This window comes from Rhinolophus ferrumequinum, chromosome 6 (assembly GCF_004115265.2).
Source record: "Rhinolophus ferrumequinum isolate MPI-CBG mRhiFer1 chromosome 6, mRhiFer1_v1.p, whole genome shotgun sequence".
Lineage (NCBI taxonomy): Eukaryota > Metazoa > Chordata > Mammalia > Chiroptera > Rhinolophidae > Rhinolophus > Rhinolophus ferrumequinum.
This window is the reverse complement of record NC_046289.1, coordinates 9,872,236-9,887,640: the sequence shown is the minus strand read 5'-3', so window position 1 is coordinate 9,887,640 and position 15,405 is coordinate 9,872,236. Positions and strand designations below refer to the sequence as shown.

At 56.0% G+C, this 15,405-nt stretch overlaps 1 protein-coding gene across 1 annotated transcript; it reads left to right on the top strand.

Annotated features, from left to right (window-relative positions):
- The first annotated feature begins 1,627 nt into the window (after window positions 1-1,627).
- CHGA (chromogranin A) lies at window positions 1,628-13,595 on the top strand. The gene is made up of 8 exons (XM_033109619.1): window positions 1,628-1,898; window positions 2,727-2,773; window positions 5,305-5,398; window positions 6,562-6,630; window positions 7,676-7,774; window positions 8,956-9,378; window positions 10,094-10,569; window positions 13,103-13,595. Exons 1-8 carry the CDS (start codon window positions 1,853-1,855, stop codon window positions 13,184-13,186), a joined length of 1,338 nt encoding a protein of 445 aa, XP_032965510.1. The 5' UTR covers window positions 1,628-1,852; the 3' UTR covers window positions 13,187-13,595.
- Window positions 13,596-15,405: the final 1,810 nt, after the last annotated feature.

Below are 15,405 nucleotides of genomic sequence, written 5' to 3'. Positions count from 1 at the left end.
ATACCAGGGCCTTTCCACTCTATCTCCTCGCTATTCCTTGAACATACCAGGCACATTCTTTCCCCGGGCATTTGCACTTGCCTTTCGTTCCCTCTACCTGGAGCCTTCTTCTCCTGGACACATGCAACCCCCCCCCACCACCACCAACTTCAGGTCTTTGCTAAATGTTTCCTCCTGGGTGAGCCCTCCTCAGATCTACCCTGTTTAAAATATAATTTAAAATACAACACCCACCCACCCCAGCACACCCAACCCTTCCCTGCTTCATGTTTGCCCATAGCACTGGTTCCTACCTCTCATACTGAGCATTTTACTTCTTTACTTATTCATTGTCTGTCTTCACCCTTTAGAATGTAAAACCCATAAGAACTGGGCTTCTGTCTGTTTTGTTCGCTGCTGCATCCTCAGCACCTAGAACAGCTGAGTGATGTTCCAAGGCATTCTGAGCACATAGTAGGCGCTTAACAAATAGTTGAAGAAATGAATAAATGTATGAACAGACCATTTCACTTCTGAGCTCCTGCCAGGTTCTCTTTTAGGGGTAGAAGAGGGTACAGGTGTGGGGCAGGAAGTAGGAAACAGCAGCAGGAGATGGGGTGTCCCCAGGAAGGAGGGGCTCTGGATGATGCCAGCCTATGACGAACAGTAGCCCAGATACCAGGTTCACTATGACATTAGGGTCAGGTGGCGAAAGGTTTCCGATGTGGCCCCCAGGTCGAGAGCAGCAATGTGGCCGAGCATGGGCAGAGGGAAACAAAACCAAGAAACCAAACTTTCACACAAAACACCCAGGTTTTGAGAACACTCAGAAAGGTGAAAACTGTTCTCAAATACGCGATGAGTTACCAGCCACAATAAAGTGGTCCTAAGGGGTTGAACTAGGGCCAATGAAAAGTTATAAGGACTCCTATTTTGGTTTGATATCAAGAACTGTCCCCTACTCCTCCCTCACTGGCCCCACGAGAGCTGTCCAACAATGGCCAGAGTCCACGATTCACTTATCCATGGGTTAAACATCCAATCAGTGTATTCAACAGTTATCTATTAACTGCGTTCAACTCTCTGCCAGGTGCCGTGCTCAGCACTGTGAAAGCAATGGAGACTAAACATGATTCAAATAAATAAATACATATACGATACAATTACAAATTGTGAAGACAGAAAACCGGATTAGAGAGGCTTTACTCAGACAGGGTCAGGAGGCCTCTCTAGGGTCTCCTAGATATTTGAGGGAGCCCTGAATGGTGAGCACACCAGCAGCCTGTGAGATCAGGGGTTAGCGCCCAGAGCACAGAGAGCACGGAATGGTGCGCTAGGATTGGCAGGGACCTCAGGTACACTGGAGAAACACAAGGCCCAGAGACCGGGAGTGACTTGACCACCCGACACACAGCAAGTCGGTGGAGCCGTCGAGGGGTGGAGGAGCAGCCGAGCCTCCCGTGGCACCTCCTGGAAGCCACATACCCGCCTCATAACGTGACCCACTAGGTGCGAGCTGCCCGGACCAGAAGCAAGAGAGGTAAGGCTGCCGATGGAGCGAAGTGCGGCGGGACCCCCAGCGGGCTGGGGAAAAGGGCCAGGGGCGGCCCGATGACGTCATTTCCGGGGTTGGGGGCGGTATATAAGCCAGGCGCGCGCGAGCGCGGCTACAGCTGCTGCTGAAGTATCCGAACTCAGCGCAGCGCGGCTGGTGGGCGGACCGACAGACGGACGTACACAGGGACGCTGCGACCCCCATCCCTGCACAAACGCCGCGGTAACCCGCCTTGCCCCGCCGGTCCAGCCACTCCTCGCTCGGGTGCCCGCCGTGCCCAGCCCCAGACCGCCAGCTGCTCGGCGCCCCGGGTTCGCCATGCGCTCCGCCGCTGTCCTGGCGCTTCTGCTCTGCGCCGGGCAAGGTGAGCGAGCGCGGAGTCTCGGGGGACAGGGCCCTGGGTCCCACTGCCCATCCCTGCCTGCTCTTGTCCCGCCCGCGCTGAGGTCCAGGCTCCACACAGCGCCGCGCGCCCCTCCACACCTCCCCTCCAGCACGGCGAGTTTTCAGCACCGCGGACAGCGCCTCCTCCTTCTTCCTGGCCCCACAAAACGTCCTCCGCCCAGCACCTGCAGACCGGACTCATGGGGCACGACTCCCAACCCCGCGAGGCAGGGCCCCTTGGTCCCTGCACCTCATGTCTGGGTTCGGCGTCTGAGCTGCATGAGGGCCAGCGCCGGCTCCTTGCCGTGGCTGGCCAAGGTCATTGGGGGAGATGGGAGGGCCGCTGCTGGCTCCCCCTCTCACCTCTCCCTTTTCCAGCCTCCCGCTCTCCGTGTCTTTCTACTCTTGACTTCTGCCTCTCAGTTTCACCTCTCACAATTCTCCTCCATCTCTTTTTCCTTTTTCCTCACCTCTGGGATCTCTCCCTGCATTCTCCCCAAACCCAATCCTATTCAGCCCTTGGCCTTGTTTTCACAACACTTGCCTTCAGCTCCCACAGCCCCTCCAGAGCAGACACTTTCCCAAAGGGGAGGTTTAAGGCTTTCAGTGCAGCCTCTGGGAGACACCCCTTGGGAGCAGCAGTCGGGGAATAGAAACAAAATCAGCCCTGGCATCTAATTTGGGTGGGGGCAGTTTTGAGGGGGAGCACAGAGGTGTGAATAGGCCCCCGGTGAACCTGGTCGGGAAGGACTGAGCTCTCCCCTGAGAGCAGAGAAGTGACCCCAGGTCTCTCTCTTTTTCTTCCCAGTCACTGCCCTCCCTGTGAACAGCCCTATGAATAAAGGGGACACCGAGGTAAGGAGGGGCGCGGGGATGCCCCGGGATGGGGGGTAGGAAGCCCCAGTGGATGCCTCCTGTCCTGTTCTTGGGCAGCTGCAGGAGTGAGTTTGGCATAAAGCCAAGAGCCAGCACTGCGGCTGCTGAGCCTGGGGACAGCTTGCAAAAGAAGATATCAAAGATTGCTTGATTGCCCTGCTGTCCTGCTGGGGGGACTTCCCCAGCTTCCTCTGAGCTGAGTCTGCAGCCCAATGGGGCCTGTGTCTTGCTTGCTGGCACCTTGGCCCACCGTCTTGAATATTCTGAATCTGGCATGCCCACTGCGGGCTGCTGGCCGTGGCTTCTCTGTGGTCGTAGTTGTCCACAGACCTTTGGGGATGGTCTTCACCTGCCTGGCTCTGGCCTCCCCCTTTGCTGCTATTCCCCTCCCCCCATGGATCTGCCAGTAATACTCCACCCCCACCCCACAGGCACTCAAGCCCCAGCTGTCCCAAAGGGCCACAAGGAAAATATTCTTGGTCATGGCCTCTGCACCCAGGGTCCCGGCCAGTTAGCAGTGAGGGTGGATGTCACCCAGAAAAGGGACTTAGGAGAAACAAGTGGAGGGGTTCTTAGCCAGCAAGAGACACTCCATGTTGGGTGTATACTTGAAATTTATTCATGTCTGTGGTGAGGCTGTGTTTCTAGTCTCTGGTGCTCACAGATAACTCCATTGGAGACTCAGAGAAAGTTCTACTCCCCACCTTTCCAGGAGCTGTTTTCTTCCATTCCAGAGAGGCTCTGGTTAAAAACCAAAGCCTCAAAGCAATTTCAACCTCAAGTTACTCAATTATATTTCCTATTCGATAGTTGCAGACAGGCCTGTATTTAAACCTCTACCATTCATTGTAGCTGTGTGGTCTTGGAGAAATTCCTTAACTTCTCTGAGCTTCTCCTTTTCCCATCTCTAATAATATTTCCCTTGAGGGGAGTTGTGAGGAATAGGAATCATAGATGTGCCGTGCCCAGTACGTAGTAGGTCCTCAGTAAATGGGCACTTATTTCTAGAGCTTCCCATCTTGGTCTCCCCATTGTTCTTGGGACCCATATCTAATTCCTCTCTCCCAGAATCCGTTCTCATGGACAGGTGGTTATTCTCATATTCCCATTGCAAGGTCTGGGGTTGCATGGAGATACAAGGTACAGGCCCCAGGGCCCTCCTTGCCAGATCCCTTACGGGAGATGCTGTGGTTACCATGTAGTACTCATAGCCTGGGGGTTAGGGGCACCAGAACAGCTGGTTAAGACCTGAATGTTCCATCCTAGGATGCTATGACAACTGTAGAGCTTATTTGCCAGTTTGCCATCCTGGATCCTGGGACAGGTTGCCTTGGCATCCCATAGGCAGCCTTCCACCCCCTCACTCCCTCCCAGTACTGCCTGATGCATGTCTGACACCTCCTGCTCCTCCTGGCTCTAGACAGCTGAAGCAGGTTAGGAGTTGTGTATCCCTCCCTGGGTGTGTGTGGCACTTCATGTTTTATAGAGTGTTTTCTCATCTGTGCCTACCGCCCTGGGAGGGGAGTTGGGAAGTTCTTCTCACTCCCATTTTACAAATAAAGAAGCTGAGGCTCAAAGAGGTCAAGTCACATACCCAAGACAACACAGCTAGGATACCACACTACAATTGGCACCATCTTCAAATATCTATTTATCAGGTGCCTGGTTATCCACAGCACCTTGCTGGGCAGTGGACAGGACTTTCAGGATATGGCTGCTGTTGGCCTGGAATGGACACCCAGATGTAGCTGATGTGTCCCCATATCCAGCCAGGGGATTGATCCCGAGTGAATATGGAGCCAGACCGTGAGGCTTTCACTTCCTACATGTGACAACACCGGGGATGTTAAAAGACGGATCCAAGTCCGGTTTCCAGACAGGGTAGAGCCAGGGAAGGTCTTTGTTCTCCTCTGGGAAGTCCAGAAAGGCTTCCTGGAGACGGCTAACCTTTGAGGCATCTGCAAGACTAAAGTACTTTTGCAAGACCTGTGTCTGATGGCCGAGAGCACCTTCCCCATCTATAGAGAATCACTTGGGGATGAAACGGTCTATTTCTCTCTGATGCTCAGTTATTTTCTTTCAATTAGAGAATGGAAAGGTGGGGTCCTCCATGTCACCTGGTCCAATCTGCCATGGATATTGTTAAAGAGATCAAGGCCCAGAGAGGTTCAGTGTCTTGCCCAATGTCACACAGTGAGTTAGGAACATGATGCCGAGATGAGCTGCAGCTCTCCTAATACTCTGTGGTACCCAACCCCACCTTAGACGGGCACCTGCTAGCCAGGCGATTGGAGCGCCTGGCACGTGATTAGCACCATATAAGGCTTTTCTCTTCTCATTGCTATTAGCGTCTGGCTGAGGAAGCAGAGCTGTGCCCCTGAGCCAGGCATCCATGGACTCCTGAAGAGAAAGCAAACACCCTTATGTTCTCATTAGAAATTTGCGCTGGAGCCTCCAGGGCCTGAGTCCCATGCCCAAGCCGGCCCCAACCTGCCCTACTTTCTTCCCAGGTGATGAAGTGCATCGTTGAGGTCATTTCTGACACACTGTCCAAGCCCAGCCCCATGCCTGTGAGCCAGGAGTGTGTGGAGACACTCCGAGGAGGTACGGGCCAGGCTGGGGGTGAGGGGCTGGGGGTGAGGGGCTGGGGGTGAGGGGCTGGGGGGTGAGGGGCTGGGGGTGAGGGGCTGGGGGTGAGGGGCTGGGGGGTGAGGGGCTGGGGGTGAGGGGCTGGCGGGTGAGGGGCTGGGGGTGAGGGGCTGGCGGTGAGGGGCTGGCGGGTGAGGGGCTGGGGGTGAGGGGCTGGGGGTGAGGGGCTGGGGGGTGAGGGGCTGGGGGTGAGGGGCTGGGGGTGAGGGGCTGGGGGTGAGGGGCTGGGGGTGAGGGGCTGGCGGGTGAGGGGCTGGGGGTGAGGGGCTGGGGGGTGAGGGGCTGGGGGTGAGGGGCTGGGGGTGAGGGGCTGCCGCCTGCTGGGCTGAGCCTTTAGGACATGGGTTTGATGGAATTGAACAGTTTAATCCAATGGCCACGGACCAAGTGCCTGCTGCGCCCATGCCTGTGCTGCAGTCTGAGGGGCACAGGGAGATGAAGGTCACCGGCCGTATGCGCTTGGAGCTTACAGACTAGCAGAGGGAACAAATATGAACACAATTGGCTGGGATTTGGGGCAGAATGAAACTGGGGCTGGAACAGTAAGCCACCAGAATGTGAGTTCCCTATGACAAGGATTTTGTGTGCTATATCCCCCATGCCAGGAACAGCTGCTGGCACCTGGTGGATACCCTATAGATATGGATGAATGTAGGAGCATTGTGCGTGGGCAGGAGAAGGAAAAAGCTTTGCCAAGCAGGCAGTCAACGTTGACCAGCTGTTGGGTGGAGCCAACATTGGCATTGGGGTTGGGTGTTAAGAGAAAAGTTGGAAACCCACAGGGAGAAAAAGGATGAAAGGGGACTCTAGGTGGAGCCGACAGCACGAGCAAAGGCATGTTTGTGTTTGGAGACACTCCTACCTCACCTGAGGGCTGCCATCTCCGCCACGGTCTGGGTGCTGGGACAGTGGCTGACCTTTCTGATGTAGTAGAAAACTGATTCACACCTTGGAAAGGAGGTCATTTCAAAAGTGTTAATCTCAAGACCCAATCTCACAGCTGCCACCCAGGCTTTGAGTTTCCAGAATAAAGTCCTTGTGCTCAGCTGAAAATATGGATGGCAATCTTTCTCTTCTGTTCTCTGGACATGAACCATAATCACTCTCCTTCACCACAGATGAACGGATCCTCTCAATCCTGCGACATCAGAATTTGCTGAAAGAGCTCCAAGACCTTGCTCTCCAAGGTATTTCCAGGCACTGCACATGAATCGGGATAAATTCCAGTGATTGACAGTCAGGAAATAAGGGTGGAAGGTCGAGCAGGTCCTGTTTCTCTCTGATGCTCAGTTAGTGCCTTTCAACTACAGAGTGGAAAGGTGGGGTCCTCCACACCACCTGGTCCAATGTGCCATTGATATTGTTAAAGCGATCAAGGCCCAGAGAGGTTGAGTGTCTTGCCCAAGGTCACACAGTGAGTTAGGGACACGCCAAGATGAGCTGCAGCTCTCCTAATGCACTGTGGTCTCAGGAGTTCAGCCACTGCAGTGAGGGCACTTTTAAGACTAGGTGGCAGGGAGGATATTTTTCCTCTGGGCATACTCCCTGGCACACAGCCACTGTGTCGGGCTCCTCTGGCCATTCCACAGACTCATTATGATGGAAAAACATCATCACCAGCCGCAAGTTGGCCTGGGCAAGAGGCCGTCATCAGGAACCAGGCACGGGTGGGGACAGTCAGAGGAGGCAGCAGCAGCCTCAGGCTGCTCCCCTCCGCAGGGAGAGGGGTCTCTGCATCATGGCAGCAGGTGCCAACCCTGGGCGTGGACTCAGGCATGAGCTTGGCTTTCTCCCAAGGGCCTGGATTTATGGCCAGGGGGAACAGGGGTTGCCTGAATCAAGATCCCCCATGAGGGGACAAGCAGTCACTGTTTCTTCCCTTAGCTACCAGCCAGGTTCTGAGGGGCCCCTTCTGTGCCTCTGCCTCTGGGACCGTCAGCAACCTCTGAGCCTTTGTTGCTCTGTGAGGCAGTCAGGCAAGGCTTCTTCTCCTTTCCTTGGTGAGGCACTGAGTCTGCAGACGGGGTATGGCTGCCTGATGGACCCCAGCTGGGAGGGGGCAGGAGCAACCACGCCTCCCCCATCTCCGAGTTCTCACCCCCTCAGTCTGTCATTGGGAAGGGCGGGAACGGGATGTGCCCAGTGTACAGATAAGGAGCTGCAGGGGTTCCCTCTCACAGACACAGGCCGGCTCAGACCAAAACGGGCTTTTCTCTCCGTCTCTCATCCCAGGTGCCAAAGAGAGGGCCCATGAGCAGAAGAAACACAGCAGTTTTGAAGATGAACTCTCAGAGGTTCTTGAGAAGCACAACAGCCAGGCCGAGCTAAAGGGTCAGTGCTGGCCAGTCTGGCCAGAGACCGGGGAGGGAGGAGATAATAACAGCACTTAGGATTCCTAGGAGGCAGGAGGCCCCACCTTTACGCCCTCTAAGGTCGCTATTATTTCCTTCCATTTACACATGGGGGAAACTGAGGCTCAGAGAAGGGAAGTACCTTATCCAAGGCATAATAGGAGACGTGAAGCTAGGTCTGTCTCACTGTCCCATCTGCTCCCCACAGAGGCCGACACTCCAGGGCTGGGATCTCAATGTCTTCCATCTGGGGCTGAGAGGGAAGCCTGCCCAAGTACCTCATATTGGCCGGGACTGTCACCCTAGTGGCTCCTCGGGGCGTGGCGTGGAATCCCACACGCTGGTGCCATGAGAAAGTGTGTGGATAACTGTGGATGTCTGCCATGGGCTGCGGGAGGGGGAACAGCGTGTGTGTGTGTGTGTGTGTGTGTGTGTGTGTGCGCGCATGCGCTTCGATGAGGGAAGCAGCCACGTGTCAGCCCAAAGAGCACCCTGCACTTGGTCTTTGGAAGCCTGGGTTCAAGGCTCAGCCCTACAGAGGACGTGAGCACGGATGTGTCTCCTTACCTTTGTGGGGATCAGTTTGAGTTTCTGTAAATGGGATGGGAGCACTTTCACCTGCAGTCCTGGAGTCAAATGGTGGGATGTTGTAGGTAGTGCTTTGTTCTACAGTAGCCATTCTAGGGACGGGAAGGTCTTTTACAGCCGCAAGAAAATACCTTTTAATGAAACCCTACAAATATTGAGGAATTGAGCATCGTCACAGGACACTCAAGACAGAGAAGCCCCATGTGGAAGGGAGAATGGAGTCACAGTTAATGGGGCCTCTTACACAGAGAGGTTAAGGGACTTGCCCAAGATCACACAGCAATTCAGCTGATGTCCTAATTTTCAATTCAGAGCTCAATCTTCTTGGGTCATTTTTTTTTTCTTTTTAAATCACATCCTTCTTTAAGAGGTAGAATTACAAAGAAACACAATCCAGTTGTGCTCAGGTCAAACCCAGACATGGAGAGGGTAACCCTAATTCTCCATGGGTGTCTTAGGTTGGGCTTGCGGGAAGTGAAGAGAGAAAAGGACTGAGATCTGAAATTGGGCTCTGGGGAGACTCCGCGTGCAGCCTGGTCCTCAGGGCCTGACTTGGCTCTGTTGTTTCTGTAGAGGGGACAGAAGAGATGCCCTTCAAAGATGCTGCAGAGAAAAGAGGGGATGCTAACGAGATGGAGACGAATGCCGAAGATACGGATGGAGCCAGGCCCCAGGTCTCCCCAGAGCCCGGGCAGGGGTCCGAGGTGGAGGAGGACAACCCGGCCCCAGGGGAGGAGGCAGCTGCCAACACTCACCCCCCCGCCAGCCTCCCCAGCCAGAGACACCCAGGCCCACAGGTCGAGGGGGACAGCGAGGGCCCCTCCCAGGATCTGGTGGACAAAGAGAAGAGCCTGGGTGCAGAGCAAGGGCAGCAGGCCAGGAGAGAAGAGGACGAGGAGGCCGCAGAGGCTGGAGAGAAGGCCGTCCCTGAGGAAGATGGCCCCACCGCAGTCCTTAACCCCCACCCAAGCCGCGGCTACAAGGAGACCCAGAGCGGTAAGAGTACATAATGTCTGAGACCTCAACAAATATGTGGGAGAGGGGCACAGAAGAGAGGGGAACCTCACCCATAATCTCATTTCACTTTCGCAACAACCTGGAGGATTGTAAGTATTACCTCCATTTTCAGATGGGAAACTAAGGCTCAGAGAGGTTAGGTAATTTGCCCAAGGTCACATAGCTAAATTACAGTAAAAGCTAATATTCCAACCCAGGTTTGTCTGACTCCAAAACTATGCTTCTCCACTGTTCCACATAGACCCTCCCCTCCTCAATCCAGGAAGCTAGAGGGGCTTTGTAGGGTAGGTGGGTAGGCTTTGGGAATTGAGGGACAGCATGACAAGTGGGAACAGGCTTGTTGGGGACAATTGTCAGCTTCAACCAGGGTTTAGAAGGGACCCTGGCTCCTCCTGAGGGCCTTTTCAGGGTCTTTCCTCCCTGCCTAGCTAGGTGACCCCTGAATCAGGGGATTCTGAGGTGAGAGAGCTAAAGGAAGAGGTAGGCTCCAGCCAACCCACCCCTCTGAGCTTTGAGGGGGTCTTGCAAAGCATGGTGTCGAGATGGCTTTTTCCAAGCAGAACTCATCGTGGAGAAGCTGAGCTGCACCTAGAGCACAGGGTCTGTGGTCCAACACAGAGGTCCCTGGGGAGTGGCCGGGGCGGGGAGGGCGGCAATCCCTCCCTCATCTGCTCTTGTCCACCACCTGCTCCAGGTTGGTCCGAGGCTATGGCTGTGGATGGAGCCGGGAAGACTGGGGCTGAGGAAGCTCAGCCCCCCAAGGGGAAGGGGGAGCGGGAGTGGTCCCGGCAGGAGGAGGAGGAGATGGCAGAGGCCCCTCAAGGCCTCTTCCGGGGCGGGAAGAGCGGGCCGCTGGAGCAGGAGGAGGAGGAGCGACTCTCCGAGGAGTGGGAAGATGCCAAGCGATGGAGCAAGATGGACCAGCTGGCCAACGAGCTGACGGCCGAGAAGCGGCTGGACAGGGAGGACGAGGAGGACGACCCTGACCGCTCCATGAAGCTCTCCTTCCGGGCTCAGGGCTACGGCTTCAGGGGCCCAGGGATGCAGCTGCGACGAGGCTGGAGGCCGTCCTCCCGCGAGGACAGTGTTGAGGCAGGCCTGCCCCTCCAGGCGCGTGGCTACCCAGAGGAGAAGAAAGAGGAGGAGGGCAGCGCCAACCGCAGACCTGAGGTTGGTATGGAGTGGGAGCCAGCCCCAGGGGTGTTGGCCCAGCTGGGGGAGGAGGGGCAGCTGCACCCAGATGTGTGGCCCCTGCCCCACTGGGAGGACACAGTCCCCTTGGAGCCTGGGACTGGAGAGACACTCAGACAGGGGGCTCTTGGACGCTCCCCAAACGCCTGGGCTTGGGGCAGAGCTGGGAAGGGGTAGGAGAAAGGGCATATCAGGCAGGGAAGGGAGTGAACCCCAGCTCAAGGAGGGCACCCAGTAAAGCTGGAGGGCAGGCAGACAGGAGACAGGAAGTGTTCAGATCAGTGCATGGAAGCAAGAGAGGTGGTAAGCTGAGCCAATCCCCCGAGGTGCTGGGTGGAGACTCCATCCTGAAGGCAACAGGGAGCCCCTCCAGGTTTGGGAGCAGGACAAGGGAGTGATGGGTGCAGCTTGGAGCTTTGGATGGAGAGCTTGGAAACTAAAGGACTTGGCAGGGACTGGCCTGAAGAGGACTGTCTACTGCCTGGGGGACCCAAACCCAGGGTACCATTGGCCCAAGAGCTGGGAGGGCATGAGAGGAGAGGACACTAAGGGACAGCTGGCATCCTAGGGAGACCCTGCATTTGGTCCAGCCAGGTCCTCTCCTGGACCCCAGGCAGCCCAGGCACACCCTCCTCTCCCAGGTTCAGGCCCTGCCTCCCAACTCTAAGAGGGTGGGAGCAGGGCCAGCTGGACCTGCGGGCCTGGTCATGAATGGGAGGGGAAAGCAGGTGGGTGCCACAAAACCTGGGTTCTGCCTCCTCCTAGCTGTGTGACCTTGGGCAGGTGATTCTCCTTCTCTGAGCCTCAGCACTTCCCCATTTCTGAAATGGGGGTAAGGAATCCGTTCTGCTCACCTCATTATCATGATCAGAACACATGCAAGATTGGAAAACCTGGCCATGCCCAGGGCCTCTTGGGAAGCTCAATGGGATGCACTGACGCAGCCCCCTAGGAGGGGATGGCATGGGAGCTGGGGTCCCTGGCAGGCTGGCAACACCACCTTAGAGCTGGAGGAGGTCTTGGGGGGTCTGTGGTTCAAGCCTCTGTGCCCAGTTGGGAATTGGGGCCGTGCGGGGCGCTGGGACCTGTCTGAGGCCCTGGCTCCAGTGCTCTTCTCTGCCCACCCAGAAGAGGATGTGGCCCCTTCGTCAGATCCCCAACCTGCTCTGTGGGTCTGGGACCAGGGTCTGGGCAGCCTGAGAGGGAGACAGCTCTTTCTTGGCAGCTGGAGCTAGAAGCGGTCATGTGCCTATGTCCTACAGGAAACAGCAACGCATTCCCCACCCCTAGCTTTTGGACCCAGAGCAAGGCTGGGCACTTTTGATCACCCCCTTCCGCACCCACAGCAGCTGTAGAGTGAGGTGCCCTGAGACGCCTGCCAGCTTCCCTTCTCCACAAGCAGAGGGAGCCCCGGACGGCAGGGTGGAGAAATGGGGGCCATAGGGCCGTGTGGGCCTCCTCCACCCAGCCCAAGGGTCTCAGAAAACAGCCCCAGCGTCACAGAGCTCATGCCCGAGGGGTACTCCAACACAGAAGGCTCTGGGGTCCCTACTTCCATGGCAACCACTGTCCATCTGCTTGAACTGAGCCCCAGCTGTAGCTCAGTGCTGTTCTAGGGGTGGGGGTGCCTTCTGCAGCCTGGCATCCAGCAGGGACCCCGGGAAGACCACCCCTTCCAGGTCAAGGCCAGGAAGTGGCCTTCCCCGACTCGTGTCCTGGGTCTAAAGGCATACTCTTGTGGGCAGCAGTCCCAGCTCCGGGGCTGGAAGCTTCCCAAGGCTAGAGCACAGAACACGGCTCACAGAATATGCCCCGACCACCCTATCAACCAGAGCTCACCCCCCACCCGCCCTCTGGGGCCGAGGGTTGAGGCCCAGACATACATCGGCAGGTAGATGCGGGGCAGCTCTCACAGCCTCAGGCCTGCGTTACAGGCTCATGCTGCCCAGTAGAGAGGCCTGGCCTCACCTGGGAGCCATGTTAGTCTAGGCCTGGGGAGGGGTACTGAGGAACTCTGAAGGGTACCAGAGGCCTTGTTTTCCACATATTGTGTTTCCCCGAAAATAAGACCCAGGCGGACCATCGGCTCTAATGCGTCTTTTGGAGCAAAAATTAACGTAAGACTCGGTTTTATTTTACTATAAGACCGGATCTTATGTAAGACCGGGTTTTATGTTAATTTTTGCTCCAAAGACACATTAGAGCTGATGGTCCGGGTAGGTCTTATTTGCAGGGAAACATGGTACCTGCCTGGAGCCATGCAGGAGGCAGCGGGCCTGGAGAAGAGGCCACCAGGGGCAGTGTGCAGTCAGGGCCCCCGTTCCCCCCACATTCTCGTGCACCATAGTCCAGCAGGGCAGCGTCACTGTCCCCATGGCACGCAGAGGCCCCTGAGGCTCAGGGAGGCAAAGCGACGCGTCCAAGGCCACACAGCTAGTCTGGCTGCACAATCCACGATGCTGGCCCAGGCTCCCTGGGCCAGTCCCTTTATGACCCTGGTGTTCTTTCCTAGGACCAGGAACTGGAGAGCCTGTCGGCCATAGAGGCGGAGCTGGAGAAGGTGGCCCACCAGCTGCAGGCCCTGCGGCGGGGCTGAGACGCCAGCTGGCCCTGCCAGCCAGGACCCGGAGGAACCCTGTGGTCCTGGCTCTGTTGTCCCCTTTGCAGGTCCTGGCCAGCCGGCCTGGGCGCTGCTTCCGGTAGGGCGGTTGCCCCAGCCCGCCCAAGCCCAGGCCACCCTGTTGCCCCCACGCTCCTTTCCTCCTGCACTGGACCCCAGTATTCCCCTCTGATGGGCAGACCCCCACAACTTTAAACGATTATCCTCTCTCAACACAGGAAGCTTTCTAGAAGTTTCCCTTCCACCATCAGAACCATTGGGCATAACTGTTGAATAACTTTTGGTCTTTTGGTGAAAGCTGAGAACTCCTGACTGTAATATATTCTGTACAAAATTTATCGAAGGAAAAATAAACCTGCTCTGGGCTCTTTCTTGTTTCTTTGAACTTTTCCCCCTCTTGACTCAGAGTGGGGTAGGATGGATTGGATTTGGGCAGAAGAACCAGGGAAGGCTCAGGGCCCTGGGTGACGCCTTTCTGGGCCACTTCCCAGCCATGGGATCTTGGGCAAGTGACTTTGCACCTCTGAGCATTATTTTTCTCATCTGTAAAGTAGGGTGCTGATATGTGCCTCAAAGTGTGTGGGAGTTAAACATGCAAAGAGCTCCCAGGTTCCCAGTCTTCCCCAGATCCCAGCACAGCTGAGCTGGGCCATGCAAGGAGGGGGCCCGTTTGGGAAAGGCCTCTGCCCTGTGGTGCTGGGGGAGGGGCCCTGATAGCCCTGGGATACCTGCCCCCAAGGCCACAGCGCCCCTTGGCACACAGCTGCCACCCCCGACCTGGTACGTGCACAGGACTCTGGGGCAGCTGAAGTTCTTGCTCACGTAATGGTTCACTAGAGCACGGCAGGTCTCAGTCTCAGCTTTGGGGAAACTGAGGCTCACAAGCTGAAATGACTCGTCAGTCATAGGGAGGGATGATACCCAAAACATTTAACCATGGGACCTGCAGGATCACACAGTCAGAATGGACTGGGCTGGTGCACTGGACCGGTGTGGACCAGCTGAATGCCAGGGCCGGTCATTGAGGCTGCTTTGGACCCAGCGGGCCTGGGCACGCAGAGATGCCTCGGACAGACCCCGACTTCAAGAAGCCCACTGCCCAGAAATGTGGGTTTTGACGTAAGATTGGAGTTGGAACCCCCAGCCTATGTGGAGCTTGGGCAAGCGTTCCTGGCTTTCTCAGAGCCTGTTTCCTCACCTGTAAAATGGGGAGGATACTTACTACCTCCTCACCAGATCACAATGAGGATTGGAGGGGCTCAGACAGCCTGGATCCGAAAACCATTCTGATGACATGAGTTGTTTGAGGGGTCTTGGTAAGCCTGGGCCTCTCATGTAAGGGGCGAGGGCACTGCCCACTGCTGCTGATGCCCGACCCCCAACGCACAGAGGGACACCCTCCAAGGAGCTGGTGCGATTAGGTGTTTCTTCTTTCACATTTCAGAGACAGGTTTGCACTCCATCCCCGCCAGTTATAAAAGCAAACACAACGCTGTGTTCCACTAGTTGGTGAGGTGTCAAATATCCGCTACCAACACTAGTTAGCAAATAGAACTTGGGGCATCTTGTCCCTGAAATAACCCATCCCAAACACAGGCCACCTGTGCTGTCATAACCCCATGGAGCAAACACGCAATCAATTCAAGAGCCAGTGGACAAAGCTTCTTGGGTTCTGCAGAAGCCACACTTTTATATACAGCGTGTTTGCATGTGTGTGTGTGTGTGTGTGTATTCATATAAACAGTATGTATGTGTGTGTACACAGATTAAGTACAAGCCAGCTTGGGGTTCTGGTAAACTGCTCATGAACAGGACTGAAGCAAATAGTACTTGTCACAAAGCACTGGTGTCGGCACTAAAACTGGAACTGCCAACATGGTGGTGAATCCACTATGTAAGAAGCATTTTGGGAGAGCAAGTTTCAGAGCGGTCTGATCCCTGCCCGCACAGCCCCGGCAAAGGGACCGTCCCTCCAAGCTGCCAGGTCATGGACAACTCCAGAAGTAAAGCGGGAAATGCAACCAGTCTTGGAAAAGGCCCCTGGTGGTCTGGGTGGGGCTCAGGCCCGTCTGTGAAAAGAGTCAGCTCCCCCTTAACTGTGTTGTCTGGAGGTCACCTCATCTCAGACTCAGATGCGAGCAGGGTGATGTGTGCGGCTTCAGGGCATGGGCAGGCTGACGAAGAGATTGAAGCCC

Excerpts from the sequence above, each read along its gene's own strand:
- CHGA (XM_033109619.1), top strand. The coding sequence starts at position 1,853 with ATGCGCTCCGCCGCTGTCCTGGCGCTTCTGCTCTGCGCCGGGCAAG. Across the intron at positions 2,774-5,304 it reads TGAATAAAGGGGACACCGAG|GTGATGAAGTGCATCGTTGA; the intron begins GTAAGGAGGGGC and ends CTTTCTTCCCAG. Across the intron at positions 5,399-6,561 it reads TGTGGAGACACTCCGAGGAG|ATGAACGGATCCTCTCAATC; the intron begins GTACGGGCCAGG and ends CCTTCACCACAG.